This window comes from Myotis myotis, unplaced genomic scaffold (assembly GCF_014108235.1).
Source record: "Myotis myotis isolate mMyoMyo1 unplaced genomic scaffold, mMyoMyo1.p scaffold_m19_p_10, whole genome shotgun sequence".
NCBI classification, from domain to species: Eukaryota; Metazoa; Chordata; class Mammalia; order Chiroptera; family Vespertilionidae; genus Myotis; species Myotis myotis.
The window spans coordinates 74,269,728-74,297,662 of record NW_023416314.1 but is presented as its reverse complement, the minus strand read 5'-3'; the positions used below and the strand labels follow the sequence as shown (position 1 = coordinate 74,297,662).

General features: G+C 40.2%; 1 protein-coding gene across 50 annotated transcripts in view; it reads left to right on the top strand.

Moving 5' to 3' along the window:
• The window catches only part of CD44 (CD44 molecule (Indian blood group)), an 86,197-nt gene that overhangs the window by 43,281 nt on the left and 14,981 nt on the right, over positions 1–27,935 (top strand). For 5 of the 50 annotated variants that reach the window (XR_004970546.1, XR_004970545.1, XM_036326196.1 and 2 more), the window contains exons 4-13: positions 665–733; positions 2,902–3,129; positions 10,003–10,140; positions 11,392–11,517; positions 14,087–14,200; positions 14,637–14,777; positions 20,330–20,458; positions 23,354–23,455; positions 25,493–25,582; positions 26,387–26,581. Coding sequence is in view for 47 of the 50 variants with exons in the window: in XM_036326196.1 (XP_036182089.1) it covers positions 665–733; positions 2,902–3,129; positions 10,003–10,140; positions 11,392–11,517; positions 14,087–14,200; positions 14,637–14,777; positions 20,330–20,458; positions 23,354–23,455; positions 25,493–25,582; positions 26,387–26,581 (1,332 nt within the window). In the remaining 3 variants the exon portion in view is untranslated. Of the gene's footprint in view, positions 1–664; positions 734–2,901; positions 3,130–10,002; positions 10,141–11,391; positions 11,518–14,086; positions 14,201–14,636; positions 14,778–20,329; positions 20,459–23,353; positions 23,456–25,492; positions 25,583–26,369; positions 26,582–27,935 lie in introns of all 50 variants that reach the window. The other 45 variants (XR_004970547.1, XM_036326197.1, XM_036326195.1 and 42 more) reach the window with 45 other exon arrangements.

The following is a 27,935-nucleotide window of genomic DNA, read 5'->3' as shown; positions in this document are numbered from 1 at the left end:
GCTTTTCCTAAAACTTGCTGCCCTTCAGTTTCACTATGAGGCCAAAGAAATAGGCAGGTAAAGGACATCCCTTTATCTATGGGAAAATATCTCCTAGGAACTGGGAAGCAACCAAACGCTGTTTTGTTCAACTTGTGTTTTTGTCTAATGTTACTATACCAAGTGGGGTATGGCAGGACACTTAAAATATTTGTGATAATAGCCTTCCTTGTGATAGCAATCTGCCTGCCTGCCTCCATTCACCCATCCATCCAACCAACCAACCATCCATCCATCCATCCATTCCTTTCTTCCTTGCTCTTTGCTGACAAGCAACGCTAACGTGCGCTTCATGAGAGAAAGACCATGCCTATCTTATTCATCGTTGTACCCCCAACCTTCCACAATGCCTGATATAGAACATAGGTATTTGTTAATGAATGAATTTGTTGGGATGGGAAGAATAACAAGTGAGCTTCCAAAAAAATGTGTAAAGCAAAATAAAAATGAAAAATGCATCACAGAGGCCAGAGAGGTTCCCAGGAGACTTTACCAAATTTCAGAAAAGGAAAATATTTGCAATAAGTTATAATGAAACTCCATCCTAATTAACTAAAAGAAATGGGAATTGATTTTGCTCATACTTTTTGGAGTTCTCGTGACTTTTTTCTTTTTTACCTCCTAGCACCGCAAGGAGAAGATTGTACCGCAATCACAAACCTGACCAATGCCTTTGACGGAGAGGTATCCATCAGTACGTATCTCTTCTAACTTTGGTTGCCTTTCCTTGTTCTTGGGAAAGGGATCAAGTGCGTTTTCAATGTTTTATATCTGACTAGAATAGCAGTCATTTCCCTAAGGCTTCTTTCTTCCTCTTTTTCTCCGATGGCTTAAAACTTCTACCTGGTTTACCCAATGCACTGTCTCTCAAGCTTCTGTCATTTGAAAACCACTCTCATTTTTTTTGGGCACTTCTATGTACACAGCACTATTATTGATTTTTGTTGTTGTTTGTTTTTTCATTTAATTGACCCATTCTTTTCTACTTAGAATGATTAAACACACACACACACACACACACACACACACACACACACTGCAAATGAAAGGCCAGCATCCCTGGACATCATTAGAAGGTACCCTTAAAAATAAATTTTAATGTAGGGGAAATTAAATAATGTTCTTAAATTCTAGCAGCTGAAGGCTCCGAGCTGTGTTCTCTCTCACAGAGGGGGATTATTAAGAGGTAGGATAGGGACATTCTAGCCCCCACGATTTTGTGTTTGATTTAACTGGAGTATTGAAAGATAATTATAAAGGGTATAAACTTCCCGATATGTGATTCAACATTATTTGAAGTGATCCCCAGACGTAGACATCTGGCACTGTAGAAAACAGTGTCCCAGACAAAACTTTCAAAGAGGTCGACTTATTATCTCTGATCTTATTGCCTCTGAACCTCACTTCTTGAGAAGTATGACAGTGCTGAGGAGGCCTGATGTCTGCCTGCTAAGAGCCAGACCTCTCCGTGTGCCTAGGAATAGTGGTGACAGTGGCAGGGGGGCAAGAATCTTCCTGGACCACACAAATCCAGCCCCCACTGTTAGGGAGGGATTTGTCCCTGGCCTGTGCCTTGCACTAGGAAGTGGAGGCCTGCGGTGTGAGATGTGCTGTCTCAGTCATGCCTGGTGTGGAATCCCAGTACCTCACTACCTGGGCGGACTTAGAGGAGCGACTTACTCTTTCTGAGCCTCCATTTCTCATCTGGGTAATGAAACAACATATGTGACTTTTCCCCTGAGAATTAAGAGAAAGCATATGTCTAATGCATGCCTGGTCCATAGTAGATGCTCAATAAATGTCCCACTTCCTTGGTCCCCACAGATGTCTTCTGAAGTCCAGACCTGTGCAACTTTGGTCATATTTCCTTATCAGATTCTCATCTGCAGAGATTATCAGGGTGACTGAGACTTTGGAATGTTTTTAAATTTACGTTTTATGAATAGTTCCACTTGGGCAAGCTAGATAGGTGGACAAAAGGAATCTTCAGTCCTTCCAGTGCAATACAGCAGAAAATAACTTCAGATAAATGCACACTTGGGCAGTGAGTGGCCCGGGTTTGAAGGCGGCAAATACTTTCAGGGAAGAACAATGAATGAATTCATCCTTGCGTTTCCTCCTCCTGTCCGTTCTAGTCATTTTCTTGTTTAAACCAACGATTTTGATCTTAATATACATCTGTGCTTCCTAATTTCAAGGTTGAATTTCATTGAGGATGACAGAGGCTTTGTCAGTACTCAAGCATGATAATTTCTGATCCAGGAGTAGGGATTCACTTAAACTGACAAAATTGGACCCTTAGGAAGAAAATCTAATTCTTGCGTGAGTTTGCAACTATATATTCCCTGCTGATGCTAATAGCCTCTGTGTCTCCTCCCTCTTATCCTCTCTGGAAATCGGTGGAACTAATAGCACAAAGTTGACATGTTCTTGAGAAGGGCAATAGGAACCAGGCAGGAGACTTATCACTTATTGAGCACCAACTATATTTTGAATACTGTGCCAGCACTTTACAGACAATATTACATTATGCTCATAATGGAATGACAAAACTGAAGCTCAGAGAGGTACCTACCTTGCCTGGAGCCACACAGCACTGGAATCCCAAGAGGGCAACTCCCAAACACAATCTCTTTTCCCCTCTTCATTTTCCAGGTGCATGAGTGGTCAGGGGAGTGTGCACTCTTCTCATTGCTTCAGCCACACATCCCCCCACTAGACAGGTAGTTTAGGTGTTGCTTTTCCTAATAAAAAAGAAAAGTAGCTTTACAGTCACCATCTTAGGTGATAATTCACAGTCTTTACTATACTCAGAAAGTGTCAGCTGCCACCTCCTAAAAGGGCCTTCTCTCTCTCCCCCAGGTATTGTTAACCGGGATGGTACCCGCTACACCCAGAAGGGCGAATACAGAACTAACCCTGATGACATCAACAACACTACTGCTGACTATGACACCAGCAGTGGGTCCTACGGTGAAAGAAGCACTCCAGAAAGTTACATCATCCACACCCACTTTCCGACTGCTCACCCGACCCAAGACCAAGACAGTCCCGGAGTGTCCTACTATCCGGAGGAGACCCCCGACACCAGTAAGGACAGCGAATCACTGGGCTTCCCACGAGTGATTCATTTGCAAAACCATCTCGGTCCTTCTTGAGTGATATGCACGCACACGCAGCGTGTCTCCTGTCTGGAAGCTGGTGACGGCGTTTGGGGAGGTGGGCTGTGCAGGCTGTCAGTGCCGTGTGCGCACTGACTGCTACTGCCAACATAGTCTCTTTTTTTTTTCACCTGCAACTCTGTGTTTCTTACCGTGGGATACGAAGTGCCATGTCAAAAGTTTTCTTTTAGAGCTTTCCTTATTCTCTTGTCCCAGCGATAGGGTGACATCAAGCCTGATACAGAAGTGGTTCTCAGTTTTGCATGTTTCCTGCTGGTTCTTACCCACCTCTGGGTGAGACTTTCCTAAGCGGGGCTCTCATGGCAGGTGCATACAAGCCATTGGCTCCTTCCTGTTTCTCTTAACTTCATCTTTTTTCTATTTTAACCTGATTTATACTCATGTTGTTGACTAATACTCAGTCATATTCATCACCCAGGATTTCTGAACAATTTCTTTGTTTTTTGGTCTAGGGCAGTGGTCAGCAAACTGCGGCTCGCGAGCCACATGCGACTCTTTGGCCCCTTGAGTGTAGCTCTTCCACAAAATACCGACTTCTGCACATGGGCCACGAAGTTTCAATGGCACTGTACGTGTTTGCCCGCACGTGGTATGTTGTGGAAGAGCCACACTCAAGGGGCCAAAGAGCCGCATGTGGCTCGCGAGGCGCAGTGTGCCGACCACGGGTCTAGGGAAACATAGCTGGAGGAGTTATCTGATCACATGAAATCTGCTTAAGAGTTTTATATGCCAGCTGTAGGGGAAGGCTCCTGGTTTGTGAGGGTCATTCATTACCTTGGGGCAGGGAGGGTGGGAATATGGAAGCAGTGCCTTCTCGAGGGCTCCTTGTGCTTCCGCTTGCATTGGGAAGCGTTTACATCTCCCTCTGGTCTCTTCCTTCACTTCCCTCTTGGCTTTGCCCCCAGGGTTTGTTTTAAAACATGCTTCCGGAGTGGCTGTGTTCCTTCCGTGGAAGATTATTCAAACTCAGGCAGGGCGTCTCCTCTTGAGTCGCTTTCCTAGTATGGTGTGGATTTGCTCTTTTCCTGGCGATGGCTCGTGAGGGGTGGAACTCTGCTCTCCAAAGAATGAGGCAGAGATTTACTGGGCTGTGAATGCTGGAGACGAGACAGGACCCTTTCCATCCCGTGTCACCCAGAAGCCAGGAAACCTCCAAAGCCCCGAGAGTCAATGTAAGGTTGCTTGCTCAGCCGTGGATTAAATTTCTGTTAGCAGCTTGCTGAGTGAGTGGTGCACGTTGGTTTGGGGTCCTGGTCGTCTTCTGCAGATTCTTTGAAGCATTTCAAAAAGCAGGCACTTGCAAATTGCCCATGTTTTCCCAGAATATTGGCTCTCTGGAGCCAGCTGTTGGTCACTCCTTGTTTGTAGTCCCACAGACAACCTTTCTTGAGAGAAACTTTTGCAGACCAAGCTGGCCGTGCTGCTGGCTACTTGATGCTCCTTGATTTCCCTGCCCTTAAAGTAGCCCTGCTGAAGGTGCTTATCATCACACTCTCATCTTGTCAGATGCTGGCAGACAGCAGTTACTGGTCTCAGCAGGAGGCAGGTCATGTTTATACCCTAAACTTCCATTTCCCAAGGAAGAAAGTCCCGACAAACTATATCTTGTGGGAACTAGATGAAGTTAACATTCCAGTTGCTAGTAACTATCTAAAATACGGAGTAGTTCACCTGTGCTTTAAGGTAGCCAGTCAGCACATTTAAGAAACATTCATAGCGCATCTTTTAGTACTTTTTCTGCCTGTTAGTCAGCAAATATTGAATATCTATTATGTAATGGGCTTATTCGAATGCTTAGGAGCCAGTAGACAATATTCTTAGAGAGTGATATAGAAGGAAGTAAGGGTTATTAGTAAGCTAGTCATTCATTCAACCAGTACTTGAGGTCTTCTCTGTGCCAGACGCTGCCCTCATTCCTGAGGACTCTGAGTTGGACCTACTTTCATGGGGCTTATCCACTGTTCAGAAAGCAAGGAAGGAGTGTGCTCTGTTTTGCTGAAACGTAATTCAGGATTTGTGTTGAGAAGAGAATTGTGCTTTCTTCTTTCCAGAGCACTTAGCTAAGTTTCTTTTAGTAGTTAAGGAAGAGAGAGAGAGAGAGACTCACTTGTCCACTAGAGTGAGGCCAGGGCTAACCCCAGAGTGACTGAAATGCTATAGGATTCAGGGAGAAACTTGAAAGTAGCATATAACAAACTAGAAAAGTTAGCAGTGGTGAGTTCCTAAATACACCACATTTTTTAAGCCCAGTGAGGAAAACGTCATGACTGTTGGATTGAGAGTTGGAACTTGGTGAGAGGGAGTGATTGCGAATCCTCCCTAATGCGTGCAGGAGGGCAGAGGTCAAGAGGAGGGTTGGCTGAGTACCTAGAATTGCTCTTTGCCTTGGCTGGCTCATCCCTTCCTTAAGGGTCCTTAGTGGGTGGGCAGTAGGGAAAGCCAATAAGAACAGCCATCTGGGTAGGTTTTGATTGCCAGCAGCCCTTTTACTGTAAGTGTTATTTTTGGAAGAGCCCTCCTGGAGGCATGTCATCAGCTCCTTTCCTATCTGTGATCTGGAATTCTTTGGAATCCAGAAACCTATACTCATTCAGGAAACCAACTCCTGCATAGGAGCACTCTATTTCCTTGTTTTCTGGGTGTCAAAGAATGTTTTTGATACATATATATTTTTGGTCTGGCATGGCTTACTTGGGTGGGGGGGAAAATTGGAAACTCTGCTGGCTAGGCAGTAGCTCTTTCCTTTCCTCCCAAATCTCATAACTCCTTTCAGGAAGACAAAAAATAATGCCAATTTCTATATTGCTCCTGTATGTTTACTTCCTGTTGGCCTCTTCTTGGTGTAGGGCAGTGGCCGGCAAACTGCGGCTCGCGAGCCACATGCGGCTCTTTGGCCCCTTGAGTGTGGCTCTTCCACAAAATACTGACTTCTGCATATGGGCCACAAAGTTTCAGTTGCACTGTACATGAGCGCCCGCACGTGGTATTTTGTGGAAGAGCCACACTCAAGGGGTCAAAGAGCCGCATGTGGCTCGCGAGCCGCAGTTTGCCGACCACTGGTATAGGGTGAGGGTAGCATGAGTTATGCATCTTTATTTAGTTTCTGAGGTGAGAATGGGATGTCTGCAAATTTTTTAGGGAATGCGCAGGTTTATCTCAGGGCATCATTGGTGAAATTGGCTCCTAGCTCTCTACTCTTTATTCTGAGCAAATGTGTCCTTGGTAGCATAGAATATATTGTGCAGGTGGTTGACATTTGGCCTGTATACAGTCAAAGTTTTTAACCAGGAATTCATTGACTGCCAGTAGAGTCAATGACAGCCATACAGTATACAAGACCACCTGAAATAATATGCAAAAATTTTAGAATGTGTATGTGCAGGATCAGTTTTTTAAAGAAAAAAAAAAGTCATAGCTTTTATCAGATTTTCACAAGTGGTTTAGATGTTTATTCTGGTGCTATTTGACATTCTTCATCTATAGGGAAATGTTTTGGATTCAGTCCAACTTGAGAGTCAAATGAGATATTTCAAATTGTAAAATATTACCAATTATCCTTTCTCTAATTTGAACAGAGTCCAGAATTTTTTTTTAACTTGAGAAAGCTTGTTTTTCCTTTCTGGAAAGACATTCTGAATTAGAATTAAAAGTTACAGAAAGTGATGGACGGATGCTTGAGATCTGATTTCAACACGTTGAACACATACCCTTTGCAAAGTTCCTGCTTGACTTACATAAAGTATAAAGCTTGACTTGAGGTTAATGAGTGTCAGTAGAGCTTTCAAATGCCAGTTATCATCACAAGCTACCTGGGTAAAATGATAGACCCAAAAGGGGGTGCACCTCTTAAGACACTCCAAAAATAGATGAATAAAAGCAACTTTATGAAATTCTGTGTTGAAGATCTTTAGTGCATAGCTGAATCACCCAGTCAAGTACGTATAAAAATCTCTTTCCATCATAGCTTATTAAGTTGCTACTTGATTTCTCCCTGAGCCTGTATTCAGGGGATTCCATTTGAAGAATGAGTAGCACTGAATTGATACCTATAGAGAATTTGCATTTCCAACGTTATCCTAAGACTAGAGGCCCAATGCACGAATTCATGCACCAGTGGGGTCCCTTCGCCTGGCCTGCAGGATTGGGCCGAAACCGGCTCCCTGACATCCTCCGAGGGGTCCCGGATTGCGAGAGGGCACAGGCCAGGCCGAGGGACCCCACTGGTGTGTGATCGGGGCCGGGGAAGGATGTGGGAGGTTGGCCAGCCAGGGAGGGACTGCGGGAGGGCTCCAGGCCGGACCCCAGCAGCAAGCTAACCTACTGGTTGGAGTGTCTGCCCCCTGGTGCACGTCATAGCGAGCGGTTGAGCGGCCTTAGTATATCATTAGCGTATTATGCTTTGATTGGTTGAACGGCGGATCAGAAACTTAGCATATTAGGCTTTTAATATATAGGATTCCAGGAGACTTTAGGAGAGTGGAAATGTAAAACCAGGCCTCGATCCTTCTTTTCTAATCGTCATTCTATAATAGATACAAACATTATGTATAGACAGAACTAAGAGTAAAGGCTTTGTAGAAAGACCTCACTAAACGATGTTTTCATGATTGATTCAATTACTTCCACTGTGCACTCAAACAGCCATGCAGCGGCTCAGGAGCACATTAATTAGATATGGTCTTGGTTTGATAATTCACAGCCTGAGACTCAGGATCAAACAACAGCAACAACAGGTAAGCTATTATGTCTTCTGCTTATTTGTTGTCCTGATGCCAAGTATTTCAGTGTTGAGGAAAAGGACATCCGTTATCATTTTCTGCTGATGCTCCGTCGTGATTGTTAGTGAGAGCAGGGTCTGGTACCATCTCATTTATGAGTCTGGGATACTATCCGATACTCCTAATCAACATGCCAAATAATCAGAATTATTGTTTCTCTAGGGGCTTCCCTTAAAAGAATTCTTCAAAGCAAGCACTCTAGAAAAAAAGCCTATCAGAAAATGCATACTCCTACTTTCTGCTAATTATCACAGTCAATAATCATAGAGGAAAAATCTTGATTTTCAGATGGAACGTGTAGGCCTGAGATAATTATGTGGACATCTAAAACCTCAACTGCAAAGTGCAGGAAGTGACCTGTTGCCTTACATCAGAATCTAGGCCTCCAACAAGCTCCCTGGATCTTTGACTGTTAACCCTAAGCTCCTGCAAAGTATTTTGACCTGAGAGCTTTTGTGGGAAAAGATTCAAAGACTATAATAATGGGAAATTACAAGCATGTCTACATTTATTAACTTTCGTTGATGGAGGATTAGGTCATATTTCAAAATAATTAGGTATTCTTTCTACAGAAGGAGAGTAATCAAAATCGTCCTTTACATTTGCTTAGCTGTTAAGACACTGAATAAACTATATCCATTATTTTGACAAATGCTCAAGTAAGGAAAATAGTGCCAATGTTATGACTGCATATCATAGTGATTAAGATAATGCTGGAGAGAGGGGCTGTGGGGGGGGGGGAGGAGGAAGATAGATATTGCAGAGTAAAGAATATTCTAATTTTAAATGTTTGAAACGTTTATCTTCATAGGGTAAACACTGTGAAGGATATAGTCTTATCAATGTTTCACCTCGGGTCATTTCTGGACTTTCTTGATAGCTGAAAAATGGAATCTAATTCACCTCACCTTTGTATTTGGGAATTTAATGATGGTGTCAGTCTCTCTGCTTGAACTTTTTTCAGTTTGTCCTCATTATCTAATGTTCTCCTGCGGCACGTCATGATTACAGAAATGGCAGTCTTTAATCGTTTTCAAGTCATGACTCTTGCTTCTGGTCTTGTTAGTGAGATCACTGGGTTACTTCGTCTCTGTCTTTCCTGATTGATTTTCCTCTTTTCAAAATTGGAACTCAAAATGTCCTGCTCTGTTGTGCAAAATATAGTGTCAATATAAAACGTGACCATGGCAAGATTGCTAGAGGATTTGGACTCTAAATGGAAAAAGCAGAAAGGCATTTTCCCCCCCATTTTTCACTTCTTGTGTCATCCTTCTGTGTATTTGGGATTATGTGTCTGGAATTGCTCACAGATATATCATATCCCAAATTCTTGGAGAATGATATTGCTTGGCCAAGATAGAATGTGCAGCAGATGAAGGGCTAAGATGAAGAGCTGGGTTTTAGAATCCTAGATGCTCAGATCTGGAGATCTTAAATGGTCTAGTTCCATCAAAACGTCTAATCATTTAATCTCACACACAACTTTCCCCCCAAGTGATCTTTCTGATGATGGGGCACATCATTCTTCATGAAGAAGCTCATTGTTGGGAAGTTCAGATTATTAACTTTTTTACATTCAACATTTGGAGGAATAGTCACCTCCCCAAATTCTCACCACAGGTCCAAATTGAGACTTTGGGAGCACAGACAAAAAAATTAATTCCTTTTTCACATTACAGCCTTTCAAAACTCAAAGACAGCTTTCATGCTCCTCCTGAGACCTCTCTGACTTCACACAAGTCACGATCTGTACAGCACAGTTTTCTCATCTTTGAGATGAGCAGCATGAATTAGATGGATTTAGGGTCCTTCTATCTCTGACATCCTATGAACTCCAATTTGGGCCTCTGAAATAAATGGAACTTCTGTGCTTTTTCCCTTTCTTTTCTCCATCTAAATATCAAGTGTAGATAATTCTCTTGAGTAGATAAAGAGTAAAAGCATATGCAATGCTATTTCTTAGGAACTGATAATTAACCTTTCAGCAATCCATTCAATTATAGCTGCAACAGCTTTGATGAGCACTAGTGGTACAACTCCCAAAACTACAACCAAGAGGCGAGAAGCTGAGGATTGGTTTTCATGGTTGTTTCAACCATCAGAGTCTAAGAACCATCTTCACACAACAACAGTAATGGCTGGTAATGCGTTATTATTATCTCGTTTCATAGGTTTTCTTGACAGTCTTCAGTAATTCTCATTGACTTTGGGGATACTGTCAAAGTCTACAGTCCATTCTGGTTTCACAAATGTTTTCAATGATGTTAGAAGGATCATGAGCTCTGAGATCTATGTGTTTGGTTTTATAGCACTATTAAGCGCATTTCTTTTTTCCATTCTATAGAATTAAGATAGCCCAGGAGGAGGCTAATAAGGGGATTGTGAAAAGGAGCCAGGTATTTCTTGATGACAGACAAAATTTTGACTCTGAATGGTATTCTACAATGATTAAAGTCATTTGACATTTTTTACTTTTCAGGAGGAAAAATACAATAGCCTAGCTAGAGCTAACAAAATATAGCAAATTTTGATCAGTGGAACTATTCTTGGGGTAGATACTAACAGATGAAAAGACAAATGTTCATTCCAAAAAGATAGTGTGAGTCTGATTCAAAATGTAGGAAACCCTTTGTGTAAAGAGACGTCTTCTGCAGTAACCATGGATAAGAGGGGGAGGGTTTCCGTCTTTCTTGTGATTGCTTCCAAAAGGAGAAGAGGGAGATTTCTCCAAATCTTGGCTACAGTCTGTCCACTTTAGACGATCAGAAGGGTTGACTAACAAATGGTAGCTATGACTTCTCTTAATGAACTGACTTTTCCATCCCTGTATGCTGAAGTATTGTTGGGACTGCAGTGTAGCTTTCATTTGCCTTTACAGTACACTGATATGATGCTAGAGAAGATAAAAAATGAATTAGCAAATTGTGAATACAACTATGGGATTTTAGAAAAGACTGATGTATTTAGAGTCCTAGGGTTTTTGAAAGTAGCTTGACAAAGCAAATAGGCACATGTGAAACGTTTCCATTCTCTTCTGGGAGTCCTGGCTTTAATGACATGTGCTTCATAAGTTAATAAGTGTCTCTATAAGCACGAGGGAGTGTTTATTGGCCTTTCATTTCTTTTACTTCTTTGGTTAGGTTGTGTCTATATTTATTCTTTAACTTCTTAAAGAGAATGTCCAGTTGTAAAGATACTAGAAAATTGTTTTTAGATCCATAGTTTAGCTTCAGAGACCAAGATATGATAATTTAGGGGTATACGCGCCAAATGTTTCACTTTCTTCTTATAATCTTGGGAATTCCATCGTACATTCTGTGCCTGATTTTCTTCCTTTGTCAAGTGGGCTACTTGGCATCCAGCTCAGCTACTAATGCAAATCACCACAACAGGTACGGATTCAAATACCATCTCAGCAGGCTGGAAGCCAACTGAAGAAAATGAAGATGAAAGAGACAAACACCCCATTCATTCTGGATCAGGCATTGATGATGATGAAGATTTTATCTCCAGCACCAGTAAGGATAATCAATTACAGTAGAACCATTTATGCAAGGCTTACCAATTAATCTGAGTGATACCCAATAGTATCTCTTTTGGGAAACAGTTAATATGAACAATGAGCATAAGCCTCTGACCACACCTTGGTTATACCTTGATGAGATTTTAAAGGAAGAAATAGATTTTTTAATGGAAGCCAAACTGTATTTGGAGGAGAAATGGGAAAAACATGTTTTATAAAATTCCTAGTGCCTCATGTTCTCCCTGGTTTATTTATGTGGTCTGATGCTACAGATTTTTGTTTTTTTGAACTATTGAACTTTGTCAGAAAATGGCACAGTAAAATATTACAATAAATATTCATTGTGTAGTCACTGTGCTAGGTGCTGGTAACACAAATATGAAAAAAGCCAGAGCTCTTGCCTTCAAGGAACTTATGGTCTATTGAAGCGATGGAGTTGAGAATGTGATTGGAAGGATAGTAAATCAAAGTTGTAGATGATCCTAAATTAAAGACTTAGAAAGACCTTAGAAAGGCTTAAACAATGGGAACTAGAACTCAAGAATTGTCTTAGTTAATCAAAACCTGGTTGAGGTCAAGGGAATAAATCCAAAGCTTTAACAAACAAATTGGGCACCAATATAACAGACGTTGAAGCAAAGGACACATGTCAGCTGAGCTTTAACAAAATAGTGCCAACTATTAAGAACAAGTAGTGAAACCACTGCATAATAGTATTCAACTTTGTGACAACTATAAAACTTTTTGAGAAAAGAGATGGAATTGAGCTGAAAAATGTCCTCTAAAAATACAATGATTGGTCTAATATTCTGTCAGAGGACTGAGTTTTCTATTCAGACCTGTAATGATCTAGGATATTGCCGAACAGACATGAGAATCCTGGACCAGATTTCCTAATAGCTCTGCTTTTCCTTAGAGAAAGTGTCCATTTAGGGTGCCACATGAGCTGTTTTGGGTTCTGTCCATTCTAATCTGAGAGTATCATCTCCAAATGGACAGCACTCAGGGAGGGAGAGATCCTCCCCCCCCCCCCCCAAATAGCTTAGGCCTTAAAAGCATCTAAACATATTGCATTGTTAGAACAAAAACTTGAGATAAACTAAATGCATTATGGTATAGTCCTTAGCCTGGACACCTCTGCAGAGGTTAGTCTATGAAACAAGGAAACTCTTTCTAGTATCTTCAGGAAGAAAGCCAAATAACCAAAACCACTGGCGCTTTATTATTACCCTGTCTCCTGAGTTAGGATGTGGCCCCATCTTCCAGGTGGGGCCACCAACAAAGAGATGGTCTTGAAACATGAGAAACTAAACACTTTTTGGTTGGCAATCCAAACAGATGGACCTAAAAATAACTTGTATGATCACATCCCAGAGGAAAACTTCCCTTGATATTTTTCATCTTTGTGGTATATTTTCCAATTTCATTTCACTTTTCTGCTTGGCACCTGTGCACATAATTCAACAGGATGCCTCTCTCTTCTGTAAGGGTGTGAAAACTGCCACTTCCATACGTATTGCGAATGTGGTCAGTGATACTAAACCTGATTTTCTTAACTTGTGAAATAGAGATGATAGTAGTATAGTTCTGAAAAGAGTTTTGTATTATTTGGGTATCAATATAAAGTTTGAAAGAACAGGATGGATTTGCCAATAACCTTTTCACAAAAGACATTAATTCTGATTTTGTTATAATCCTTCTGTCGGATGTGTCTCCTATTCTAGCCCTATCATTTGGGTGACAGTATCAGAGCACTGGTGGATATATGACTCTTTCTTTCTCTTTTTTCCCCCTGGGGAGCTGCTGTGATGGTGGTGGTTGGTTCCCTTTGGTGTTTTCCTATTGAATCTATTCGTCTTGTTCTCTGCTACCCCCGTCGTCTCCTTCCCCCGCTCCCCCACCAATGGCTGTGAATGGCTTGCTGGTTAAATGCTTTGTATTTGATGAGCATATCATAGGTGTTTGATAAATATTCAGAAGTGTATAGCTAAATCATGTGGCTGTTACGGGTAGATAATCTTTCTTAGAATCACCTATAGGAAAGTTCTGGATGCCCAGAGTATTTCTTTCCCCACCAAAACTAGAAATGAAATAAAGTGATCATCATGGTATAACTTCCAGGTACCTACCCCTTCATCCTGAGGATCTATATGTAGTGCGCTTGCCAGTGATACAAATTCCTTGGGCTTTCAAATGCAAAGGGACATTACTGACTGCATGGATGGGCAACGCTCTGCCGGTCTTTGGTTATCCTCGGTGGAGGGCTGGTGTTTCCAAAGCTTTCTTTTTCCTGCTGCAGCTTCTTTGGCTGCTTTCTCCAGAAGATCTCATGTTCTGGCCCCAAAGTATTCTATGACAGAATGCAAAGGACACTGAGATGCTTAACAATATGACTGGACCAAGCCGAAGGCACTCTCTGCTTTCCTTCCATTTCCACTCAACCATCTATACAAACTGGTATAGATGATTCACTGGACAGACCAAAGAAGGGGGGAAAGTGCAAAACAGGTGGTGAAGGCTCAAGAAATACCATTTTCCTAATAACTTCATCATCATTGCCACAGTTTCAGCCACACCACAGGCTTCTGACCACTCAACCCAGAACCGGAATGGGAGCCAGTGGAGCCCAGGCTTTCTAAACCCAGAAGTATCACTTCAGACAACCACAAGGATGACTGGTAATGGGATATGCGTTCTTAATTAAAGATATTTTCTCCCTCAAAGTCTATGATGCTGCAAAGGTCAATTGACAGGACACAGTGGGAAATGTAGTTAATATCTCATCACAAATTCTTAGAGAACTTTCATGACGATACTCAATTCAACTTAGGGGTCATTTGTCAATCATACCATCTGGGCACAAGATATTTTATGTTGCTCCATTATAAGAATGAATACATTAAAATGGTTTATGGTGTTGCCCTTGAGAAAGTGGTTATGGTGGAATAAGAAGTCATCATTAAGAAATTCCGTGCCCAATGGTTTCTTTCCTTGCAAGAGATTAGTGAAGTCACTCAGAAGTATTGATAGTAGATGCTCAGGCATTGAACTCTTAAATATCATGTACTTTAATGGAAGAACAGAACCATCAATTTGGTTGATAAAAATTTACAGTGTATATAAACATCATCACAACAGATGTGGACAGAAGTGGCACCAGTGATTATGGAGAAAACTGGACCCAGGAGGCACAGTCGCCTCTCACTCATCATGAGCATCATGACGAAGCGGCGACCCAGCATTCTACAAGCACAAGTAAGAAGGATGGTGGTCAGCAGTTCTGGGTGAGATGAGCCAGTGAAGTCATTCCACAGAATAGGGAAGACTATTTTTAGACATGGCCACATCTTCTATTTCCACACAGTACATTTTTTTAAATCCCCAGAGCATGAAGAGCTGTCAAATCTGCACACCAGTTTTAGAAATTGGAAGAAAAATGCTAACTTGCCAGGTTGCCCAAAAAGACAACATACTTAAAAAGTGAAACTTGAAAAATATCTGAGATGAGATTTTTGTGTCAAAGATTCGTAGAGGTTCCGGTTGGGTGACTTGTATGTGTTTATGAAAATGTATAGTGAAGAGTGTATTCTGTTGGTGCTTAGTGGTGGCACCTTGAAAGAAAGCTTGACTGGTGCCATGATCTTTGGAGTCCTATTTTCTATGAAGTCTCTTATGAATGCAGTGTCTTCTTCACATTCTCTTCCTCACTGCATTATAGAAAGGCATCCCTGTACTCCTTGGAGGAGAGTTAATAGCTCAGATGGTCTATATATGAAAACTATGCCTGTTCTTTCTCTGTCTTTAAGCCCAGGGTAACTTGGGGACGTATTTTCTGCTATTAATTCTACTTATGTGCAAATATCTCAGGTTTTCTAAAACACTCTCAAGTCTCACTCACTACTAGACAATGAGGAAAGGACAAAAAAAGTAGGAAGTATATATTCTTCTTTCATCTGTTTCTTGGAGAGATGCCTAACATGTTTGGAATAAAAGAAGCTTTAATTTAGGATAACAGCTTGTAGCATTTTTAAAACTATGCCTCAACCATGATTCTCATAGCCTTGGATATTCCTAAAGCAAAAATGTAAGAAACATCCACTTAGAATCCAAAGGGAGAAGCCAAAGGGGTTTGGGAATCCATGGTTTGAGGGATGTTCCTCAGATAACAAAAGAAACATTTCAGACATCAGCTAAGACATAGGTTAATAAGTCCTGGATATTGCACTGAATATATCTAACACGCCTACACCTCACTACTTACCTGATAGATTTGCTACATGCATGAGGATTACGGAGTGAGTTAAGAACAGAGTTTTCTGATAGAAGAAGGAAATAAGAAGTCGACTCTTCAGAATGGGATTCTGTCAAAAAAACAAATAATACAGATGAAAAAAAAACACCACATGCAAGAATAAATAAACAAAAAACGGAATGGGATTCTGTACCAGTCCTCTTTGGGACCCAATACTATATTTTAGAGATTACTTTAGACAATTTGTACTTAAAAAGCAGAAAGCTACTTAAAAAGCTTGGAATTCATGAGCCTATTGTCAAAAGGTGGTGGTGGGGGGTGAGGGGGTATCATTACTGAAGGGTAGTTGAAAAACCAGACACAACAGAACCTCCCAGAGGGAAAGCAGCACCAGCCTCAGCAATTCTTTTATCAGCACTTGCAAAACAAAGAGATTCTGGTGGTGACCTCTGGGCTTTATCAAGGGAATATTACAGCACAATAGACATTTCAAAGAATTATGTGGCTATGTCACAGGTCTAAGGAAAGGCCCTGAGGAAAACTGACAGAGCCCTTGAGTGCTATACAGAAAGGACCCTCTTTTTGATTATAGCACAAAACTCAAATATGAAGTAAGGATGTCATTATTTAAAAATTGGAAAAATTATGCAAAGATCCAAACATTTAATTTATTCTTGTTCTAAGAATTTGCATATAGTTAAATAAATGTAAAAAGTCTTATTGAATAAGAACACTACACCTAGAAGAGAGTCAACCTTCATATTTTACAGTGGAAATCCTACTCGGTTAACCCCTATGTTGAAAACAACAGTAGTGTTACTGGGTATTTAAAGGATCATTTTGTTTATAAAGATAATGATAGAAGACATATAGAGTAGTGTGTGTGTGTGTGTGTGTGTAGTGTATGCTCATGTGTGCGTGCATTTAAAAACTTTGAATCGACAGATTATGTTTGGGTGAAATTTTCTTGTTTATAATTGCACTCAGTGGTTTTTCTAACTTCATTACTTGTCAGGAGGTAGTGATTTAGTCAGTGGAAATAAAACTTAAGATTTTGAGGTCTTTTTCCCTCCCAACTGATAACAAGTGAACCCCAGTGCTAGGGTAGAATGAAGACAATAAGCTTTATTTATTTATTTATTTATTTTAAAATATATTTCTATTGATTGCAGAGAGGAAGGTAAAGGGAGAGAGAGAGAGAGAGAGAGAGAGAGAGAGAGAGAGAGAGAGAGAGAGAGAGAGAAAAGAGATCAATGATGAGAGAGAATCATTGATTGGCTGCCTCCTGCACATTCCCAACTAGAGATCAAACCTACAACCCCAGCATGTGCCCTGATCAGGAATCACACCATCACCTCCTTCCTGGTTCATAGGTTGATTCTCAACCACTGAGCCACAGGGCTGGGCAATAAGTTTTATTTTTATTTTTTTGTTAATCTTCACCCAAGGATATTTTTCCATTGATTTTTAGAGAGAGGGAAAGACAGAGAGAAACATTGATGTGAGAGAAGCACATCGATTGGTTGCCTCTTGCATACGTCCAGAGCAGGGCCCAGGCTGAGAAAAGCCTGCAACCAAGGTACATGCCCTTGACTGGCGTCAAACCTGGGACCCTTTGGTCTGCAGGCTGATGTTCTATCCACTGAGCCAAACTGGCTAGGGCAATAAGTTTTATTTTTTAAATATTTTTGCTACTATAAAATTACACATATTTTCTAAAATATTGAAATTCAATCAGTTCTACAAATTGCAAAGTGTACTTCAACTTGGCCAGTTTATAAACTCTCTTTTTCTTGAGAACTAAAAATTTGCTATTAGTTGCCTTAGAAGAAAATGTAAGTGCCTTTCTAATTTCCCTGTTGGCATCCTGATATAATTTCATTCTATTCATTTTGTCCTTTTAAAACTGGACAATTACAAAACAAAGGTTGAAATTTTAAACCTGTCACACATTCCTATTGTGTATATAATGCCAAACTAGCGAGAATAATTTTCTTCCATTGAATAAATTTTGTTAGAAAGTAAATTTTTGTTAGAAAATTTAGTTTTGCTGAAAGTGTGGCAATTTTAGATGCCACATAGGTATAACCTCACAATGTGCCAGTGGAGGAGAATCCCAGTCATTCCCAGCATCCTCCATGCTGGGCAAATCCACTCACTGCTGGTGCATTTCCAGTGCCTGTGATGATGGGTCACATGACCACCATTTCAGAAGGCCTCGTACTGGGTTCTTTTGTCATTTATTGTTAATAGTAGAGGCCCGGTGCGCGAAATTCATGCACGGGTAGGGTCAGGGCCAATCAGGGCCTTCTGGCTGCTGGCTGGAACCTTCCTTCGTTCTCCGCCACCCCATGGTAGTCAGCATACATCATAGTGAGTGATCGAACTCCTGGTCTCCCAGTCGAACTCCAAGGGGATACTTTGCTTATTAGCCTTTTATATAGATAGATATAGATATAGATATAGATATAGATATAGATATAGATATAGATATAGATATAGATATAGATATAGATATAGATATTCCTTGTAATAAAATCACTGGAGCAAAGATTTGAATGATCTGAGCAATTCTCTCAGACAAGATCTATGAAGTCATAGACTCTAGTAAAATAAGAATAGTGGAATTTATAATCCATGGTATAGTTCTGATTGTGCCAATCTGGCTATATGACTCTGAGCAAATCAAATCTTCTTTGGGCCCTAGTTTTCCCATCTGAAAAATTAAAAGATTGAGCCATTTGATTTCTAATATCCCTTTTGGACTACCAGTGATATCTCTCTTCTCTCTCTCTCCCTCTCCCTTTCTCTCCTGCTTTTCTTTTCTGCCTTCTATCCCACGTGTATATGTAAAGTAGAAAGATATTTGTTGGTGAGGAAATTGAACAATAATGGCTCACAGTTGAAAGTCTTCACACAGCCCAGGCAGACCCTAGTAGTGCAACAGCAGAAATATCTACCCAGAAAGAGCAGTGGTTTGCAAATGGAGGGCATGGGGAATCTCTCCAAACGCCCAAAGAACTCTTATTCAATAGCAGGGACAGCTGGTAATGGATGGTTTAACAAGTAAGCTTAGGTGGAAACTTCCTCTTGGGTTACATGTTGAACATTGAGAACATTAAACAAATAAGATATTGAAGGAATTGTCACAAGATGTTAAGTTTCCTTAATAAGTTATGGTACGGTCAACACAGAGCCATCCCTTAAATGCTTGTAACAAATCCCCATAAAGGAGACACAGACAATATGCCCTTGAGTATGGCATTTTCAGATCTAGTTTGGGGCATTCCCTGGTAAGGTTGTAGCAGAGACTCTGATCTTATAAAATACTCCCTTTGGTTTTATAAATGAATCTACGCTATGATGTGGACCCACACTTTACAGCACGGTTCTATAAAATTCTGGGCTTGTGAAGAAACATATGGTCAGAACCCCAATGTTTGAAGAAATGAAGCCAGAGATAAAAATACCTGTCTGATGTCATTTGGCCCTTTTGCCATGTCTGTTTGGAGATTTCTCCTTGATTATATAAGTTATCCCCCCCTAGATTTATAAAACAAATACATTCTCTATTCTTGAATTGTGGGATTGTGCACATTGGACTCAAGTCTTGTCACCATGTCTAAGTGAGGCCTGATAACTTGACTCTGCGAGCTCCTATGCATGATTCTTTTGTGTGCATCACAGAAACATTGAAATACACCCTGCCTTATAAAAGAACGTGAGTTCCTTTTAAGAATGATATTTTCACTTGGTGTCAGTGAGCGATATCCCCATGTTTCCATTGGCGATGCGATATGGAATATAATGCATAATGTACTTATGTGTGGCAACTCCTGAATGCATTCCTGGCAGAGCAACGGATTCAGTGACTGGCTTTGTGGTGTGGTTGGTTGTTGCTAAGGGGCTACTGTTGTAATCTTTCCTACCTATACTTCTTCATTGGCACGGGATGAATGAAGCAAAAGCATGTGCTACAATTCTTACATGTCATTTATGCCATAAATCTCATTGTTAAAAGGTAACGCTTCTAAATTAAAAAAAAAAAATGTAATGCTTCTAATGGATTTCATTCATGCTTTTGAGATAATGGCACTTATTTTTATGTTTATCTCCTGAGAAGCTGTTACCTGATTCCTTCTCTAACTCACTACCATCCTAATGTGCATTTCACTAGGATGTGGTTGTCTTGGAATGACATCATGTGCTTGGACTCTTACACTTCCTCCTTTGGGGGATGGTGGCGACCTGGTATGGGTCAAGAACTACTTTTTCATCTTCACTTGATGTCTGTAACTCATCTCCTGTCCACTGGAGAAGTCATTAATGCTTTTGTCTCCTTCAGTTCACATGCTGCTTGCTAAGAAAAGGAGCATGAATGAACTATACCTGCTAAAACATTCTGTGTTTATGCAACTTCCTCGATACCAGGGAGATGTTTTCGTTGTCTTATTCAGATTAAAAAAAAAAATACATTTTTTAAAAAAATCAGTGTATCCCTGGTCAGATGTCAACTAACACTTTGACAATTGCTTGAACTGCATGGTCACACCAGTCTCAGCCCACGACACCCATCCAAATCAGAGAACGACAACACCGAGTGAAGAGGACAGTTCCTGGACTTATTTTTTGGACCCAATCTCACATCCAATGGGACGAGGTCATCAAACAGAAAGCAGAATGGGTAATCTGAACCTTTTTATATTATGTTTTGGCAAAGCCTACAAATGGCTATTTTCCTAGAAGTAAGCCCTTGGTTTTAGACCACTCTACTTTCCTAAGAAGGAAATTGAAGTTTCTTCAAAAATTTGCTTCCTTTGTAGAAGTGATATGCCCATTTATCTGAATTTGAAGTGCTGAGCTGAGAGTGAAGAATTTGGCAGGAGAGTTAAAGGAGAATTGGTCTTAAAATGATAGGAGTGAAAGTCATTTTCTCTGAAGAGGGAGCAGTCTCAAGAGTCCTTTTTCATTTACTCCTGAGTGCAGGGCTTTTAAAAGAGTAAAGTGATGGATTCAGGGACTGTTTCCACTGTAGACTCAAAGATATAACTTGTCTCTGGTAGAGAAATCTCAGAGGTAAAAAAATTGATGAGTGCTCCTTCTGAAGAAATAATGAAAAAGCTCAGAACATTTTATTGTTTACTCTTACCACATTTAGAGATAAATATGACACTCTGTGACCTAAGAATTAGACCACTCTTGGCCCTCGATAAATGTTTGTGAATTTCATAAATGGACACAGGATGAAACCTCTGTTTTCTTAAACATCATTCATCTTTACCTATAAGCAATTAAAAAACAGAATTAAATGAGAGAGCGAGAGAATAAAAAAGATACTGGTTGTAGTTCTGTAAGAATGGAGGGTTGTGATTTTATTTGACCAGCTTTTATATTTAAAAAGAAGTCTTCCTTTATCAGAACAGATGACATTTTCCCCTAGGGAATCTGCAAGAGTTGGTATCAGATAATGCCCTTTTCTCAGGCTTCACTAACTTAAAGAATCCATGTTCCTTATTGTACCCATGAAGAGTTACACAAGTTTTATTTTGTTATTTAACAAAATGCCTTGGTCACAGAAATGTAACATTCCAAAAAAGGAGATAAATCAAAGAACCAATATGGGGCTGTGAATTATTATTCATAGCATTGTGTAATCTGGATCCAAGCTACGAAGGGCATGCATAACATGAACTTTATTGAAATGCATTCCAAGAGCACAATGACCATGTCTCTTGGTAGTGAATTGAACAAAGTTATCTCCAAAATGAATTTAACAGTTTTTATGGTTTCGTATCTTTAGAACCCCCTAACTGTGTCATTCCCAAATTCTAATGAACAGATATTGCCAAATTACTAGTGATTAAAAACATTGGCATTAAATATTGACTAATGTGCAAGGCATTGTGGAGCCACAACAATGTACAATTCATGGTCCATGCTCTTAAGGAACTTAAAATTTAAGTAGTAAAAGAAAACATTTAGCACCAAAATATATCTAACAGTATGAGAGAGCAAGTAGTAGATGTCAAATGAGTGTTGCCGACAATAACACCAGAGAGATTCAGAGGGCCTGCCAGGGAGCAGCAGAGAAAGGTGGATTGGATCTGGTTTTTGGAAAATGGGGGGAAGCCCTGGAAGGTCAGAGAAGGAAAGTCAGGGCAAGTTTTTGTAGGAAAACTCGTGTAAGAAGAGGCAGAAAGGAAGGAAAGCCAAGAAATGAATTTGTTAGAGTGAACTGATCCATTTGTCATAAAGGAAGATGAGTTGGAATGGCGAGGCTGTGGCCATCGTGTTGAGTGGCTGAAGTGCCACATGCAGACCTCACACATGTTTATGCATGTGGCTGCTGGAGGCTCTGATATAATACTAGTGGAAAACCAAGCCACAGTGAAATAACTTCAGAATCAGTGTTAAGCCTCTATACTGATGAACAGAAGGAGACTCCATTAAATTGATGAACATGACAAGGACAATCACATTGCTCAAACTATAGGACAGTGTGATACCTCATGAAAGATTGTACTGATAACAGGGAAGGTAAACAAGAGTGTCTAGAGACCATCAACAGACAGAACTTTTTCTGGGAAAATAGCCATGTGGGGTTTTGATTTGGGTTAGCTAGCCTTTCCTCTTTTTTGAAATCTGGGATTTTTTTCCTCCAAAGATCTTGATTTTTCTTTTCTTTTGTATGTAAGCGCTGCAGTGCCCGATATTCCATTATTTTTCCCTCTGGAGTCATCTGGAATTGATTAAATCTCTCTCGAGGCAGCAGTGTGGGTGGACTTTGAATCGGAAAGCCAACAATAGTGATGGTGTTTATAGGTTATTTGGCCTTTACTTCACTCAGGACTTGTTATTTCAACAGAATTGATTTGTGATCATCATTAAAAAAGCATTTGTAAATATTTTAGTGAAATTTCTGTACCGCTCAACATTGTACATATTAATTTCCAAAGGCACCACATATCTGTGTTGACAGGATGACCGATTCACTGATATCCATGGCTTCTTATTCCTTGCCCCTGAACACTTCCTGTGGCTTCTACTTAGGTAGTAGTGGGTGATGAGTTTATGTTTTATTGCATGTTCCCGTTATAAAGTGGAAGAGACCAAAGAAGGAAAGAGGGTTGATAAAAAAGTTATTTTGCCAAGTAAGGGTGTGTGTGTGACAGAATGGTGCCTGAACCAGCACACTCTGTCCTTTCTCCATGTGTCAGATCCCATGTGTCTATAAGAAAGGCAATGTGTATGGAGTGGGACAAGTCACACTGGTTTATGTGTGTGTTTCTGTAAGGTTTGAGAGGCCCATCATGTGCTCATTTGGAGTCCTTTCAGACTCGGCAAAAATAAGCAAAAAATTGTAGCTTTCATAGAACTCAACCTTTCAGTGCAAGTCAGTTACTTCTTGGGATCTTTTGAAGAAGCCATAATCTACTCCAATTCTGGAGACATGAATCAGTATGTGCTTTCTTTCCTTTTATCCAGGTTTGAATATAAGAATAATTTGGCTCTAGATCATAAACCACCCTAAGGTAGTGGTTTAGGAAATCCAACTATAACACTGATTTAATTCCTTCAGATATGGACTCCAGCCATAGTACAACACTTCAGCCTTCTGCAGATTCAAACACACATTTGGCAGAAGACTGGGACAGGACAGGACCTCTTCCAGTGACAACTCGTAAGGATAACGACACTCAGCCCTTTATTGACTTGTGTTCCTGCTTCAGTTCTTGCTCACACTGGCCCAGATCCAGAGCTTGGTGGTGGAATGGTGTATTTAGTGCTTTGTGGCTCAGTCTCTATTTCTTCTATATTTTCTTGGTGGAGGTCTTTAAATGTGATTTTTCCTTTATTCTTGGTACTTTCCAAAGTCAATGACTTTATGTTTAAAAAAAAAAAGTGCGACTCCATTCAACTTGATTTTCCTTCCCTAAGTAGTTATGATAGTGTCATCCCAGACCACGACTAGAACAGTGATTTTTCTATGGTTTAACTGACCAGCCCCTTTTAAAATATATATATTTTTTTAAATTGATTTCAGAGCAAGGGAAAGGGAGAGTGAGTTAAAAACACCCTACTGGGGATCAAGCCTGCAATGCCAGCATGTGCCGTGACCGGGAATTGAAGGGTGACCTCCTGGTTCATAAGTTGACACTCAACCACTGAGCAACACTGGCTGGGCACTGACCACCTTCTTTTGATTCCCATCTTTTCTTCAATCAAAGCAGAAGAAAGATAGGATTGTTTTAATGGTGGTGAAAAGACAAGTTTGCGACATACAGTCATAGAAAATAGGGAAATCACATCATCCTATAGAAGAGGGGCAAGGCGTATTATTGACAATTGACAAAGGTGGCAGGGCCCGGATACAAAATGAGAACATTTTCTAATGCTTCTTCCTATCACTAAACATCTGGTAGAAGCAATGCTAAACTTCTAACAGCTTTAATTTTCATTATATGTTCAGGGCTATCCTAGATATCAGCCTAAAGTCATTCATAATTTCTTGACAGACTATGAAAGAGTTCCGGAATTAAGAGGGCCTTATTTCACTGCTTGCTGCACATAATGGACAGAGTTCTTTATGTGTTCCCTTTAGACAAAGGAAAAAGTCAGCAAGCATGTGTTGACTGTCAACAATGTAACTAGCACAATATGCATAACCCATGGGCGCAGACAATAGTGCGGTCACTGGGGGAAAAGGGAGACATCTGTAATACTTTCCACAATAAAGATAAATAAAATAAAATAATGTAACCAGCACAGTGTTAAGCATTAAATAGGATGCAGAGAAGCCAAAGAATGGTCCCGCCAATCGAGGGTCTTGTATTTCCACTTCATGTCCCTGTTGACTTTTGTTCTGATGTTTGGTTTGGGACTTGGTGAATGTTTCTCTTCTGGCTGTAATGTTTACTTGGTGGCGGACATGGCTTCTGGGTGTGCTTTCTGGGGTGCTTGCACCTGTAACTCCGAGGTCAGCACTTTTCTTAGAAGAACACAAAAGAAATTAACTCAAAACAATCAAAGCGATTTCACATATGGGCAGTGGTTCAACCTCAAATTGCATGGACTACAGTGAGGGCCCTGTGTTTGCCCAGGCAAGCGTTTCCTGGCCTTTCAGGATAGTGATGAGAATCCTCATCCACAGATGAGATCAAAAACCTAATAATGGAGTAACATGGGAACTTTAATTTAATGTTCTTTAGGAGGGACCAACGTATTTCCTTTTGTACATTTGATCTGAGTTACTGGAGCAAGTTATACTAGATGAACTTCTTCCTCTTTCGTGGTTACGATCATGCCACTTCTTGACACACAACTGGGTGCTCTTGATTGCTGATGGGAACACTGGGATTCAGACATTACTCTTCCTCTGTGTCTGTGTACTCTGGGTTTCCTTGGTGACTGGAAGCAATGTTACCATTGGGTCAGGATGATCTGGGATAGACATAGTTTTGGCTCAGGCTTCATGTTTGGCACATTATCTGTGTTGATTATATGGAAAAGCAAACAAAGGCTCTTAACAGCCAACTAGTAAAACAGAATTCTGTTGTATGTTCTTATCAATCAGATGAAAATGTTATGCACAAACCTTGGTATTCTTATGCTCTCGCCTGTTTAACACTATATATAGCTAGATCCTCTCTGTCAGCAAAATAACAGGATTTGTTTTATGGCTTCAAATTAATGCTGGATTCATCCCTCATTGAAACAGAGCAGAGTCATACTCAGAGCTTCTCTACATCACATGGAGGCTTGGAAGAAGATAAAGGCCAGCCAATGACGTCCACTCCAACATCTAGCAGTAAGGATGGCTTCAGTTATGGGTGTCTTTGCGCAGTGTCTTTGGTGGAGGTGCATTCATTGGCTGTTGTGCTGTTACTTCTGATTAGAAGGTGTGCTGGTGATGGGCCTCTGATTTTTCTGCTTTGAAGACTTTTTAGAAGCCATTGTACATGAAATGCAACTATATGTCTTAATCTTAAAGGTCAGGTTTCTTAAATTCTAGATTTAGATTGCTTATTTGTGATTTATAATTGGTATAAAGATCTGAATTATATTACTTTCTATTTCCCTCGCATTAATTATAATATTTTGCTATTTATACTCTGGACCATGGATTTGGTGATTAAGAAGCAGTGCCTTCTGGAAAAGGAAAAAATAAAGCCTCAGGCCTGGGAATCCTTGCATTGGCTATTCCAATCACAGACAGCATATTTACCTTTTAATTCAAAGACATTCTTCCTCCACTTCACTATAGGTGGGTCCCATTGAGTAAGAGCTCAAGATTATCTAGAACCTGAGTTGCCTTCACGGTAACAACAATTGTAGTGGCTTAATCCTCACTTTAACAACCCAGGTAGATGCTACAATGAATGTCTTTTCTAGGTATTAGGATCACCAAAATCTCTTCTGTTGAGTGATGTCCAGTTGTTCTCAATTGCAAAATATAGATTCTGTGCAATAGTGTAGATCACACTATCTTTTGCTCTGTGTTCACAAATAACAAGTGGGAAGCTTTTGCAGTAATTGCATGTTTTAAGGACAAGCACACGATGGGTGGTGGCCTTACAGATGTCGGTTCACCATAGACTCCACCTCTACACAGATAGGCATGATGGCGGAGGTGGAAATCTTCCTGAAGACTCAGCTACTTCAGTGGGAGGTTATACTTCTCATTCCCCAGACACAAAGGAGTACACAACCCTCATCCCAGTGACCCCTGCTAATACTGAGTCCCCTGGAGTTACTGAAGTTACTGTTGATGGAGATTCCAACGTTAATATTGATGGTCCCTTGCCAGGTAATGTAGAAAAACATCACGTACTTTCATGTTATAGGGGACGTTTTCTGTGTAAGCTGTGATTAGGCTTATTTGTGACTTGGGAAGGGTTTTTAATCATGTCATCATTCTAGTGCAAATAAACTTAGACTTAGTTGAGATTAAGAATGCTTTCATTTGCTGATGCCATTCCTATTTATTCTTGTGACTTGGTTGTTATGGCAGAATTTCTTTCTTTGCCTTGTTTCTGGTCTTTGATATATTAAGTTGATCCATGTGAAATTGATAGTTTTGTAGGTCAAAGAAGTTAAATATTAGCTATTTTATTTGATTCAACTAATAACATGCTGCGTATTTAGTAAGGTTTTACCCAAAATGTGAATAATTTCCATATATTGATACCTTGGCTCTGAAAGTATTACCTCCTATTGGTGATGGATTGGTGAATTTTACTTTTAGTGAAGGGCTTGTGCATAAATCTCTAATTATGATGCACACTTAAAATTTTATGATAGAACCAACTATTGATGAATAGGCATATCTCTCTTGTTGTAGTGGCAAATAGAGGGCTGAAGATGACATTCAATTAGGTTGGACATGGACCCAGAATGAGATTTGTTTTCTCAAACAGTCCTCCTTACTTCTGCTTTTTTGTTTGTTTCTCCATTTGCATTAAAAAACTGACATTGTAGAAAAAGGAACTGGAAAATACCTACTCTGGCTAAGAAACTAAAATCCTCTCCTTCTGGTTATTCAAGTACTTCTTACCACGAAGGCCTATTAAAGATTAGTGAGTTTAAACATTCAGTAGTCCCCCTTTGATCCAGGGTTTTGCTCTCCGTGGCTTCAGTTACCCATGGTCAACTGTGGTCTGAAAATATAAAGTGGACAATTCCAGAAATAATTCATACACTTTACATTGTGTGCTATTCATAGTAGTTTGATGAAATCTCATGCCGTCCTGCTCTGTCAGGTAGACTGTCATGTCATTGATTGCAGTGCTTGTGTTCAAGTCACCCTTATTCTACTCCCTAACGCCAATTCACATAACTTTTATTATAGTATATTGTTGTAATTGTTCTATTTCATTATTATTGTTGTAAAAATTCTTAGTGTGCCTAATTTATAAATTAAACTTTATCATAGGTCTGTATGTATAGGAAAAAAAATGGCATACATAGGGTTCAGTACTATCCACACTTTTTAGGCATCCACTGGGGGGTCTTAGAACGTATTCCCAGTAGATAAGGAGGAACGACTGTAATTTTTTTTTTTTTAAATATATTTTATTGATTTTTTACAGAGAGGAAGGGAGAGAGATAGAAAGTTAGAAACATCGATGAGAGAGAAACATCGATCAGCTGCCTCCTGCACA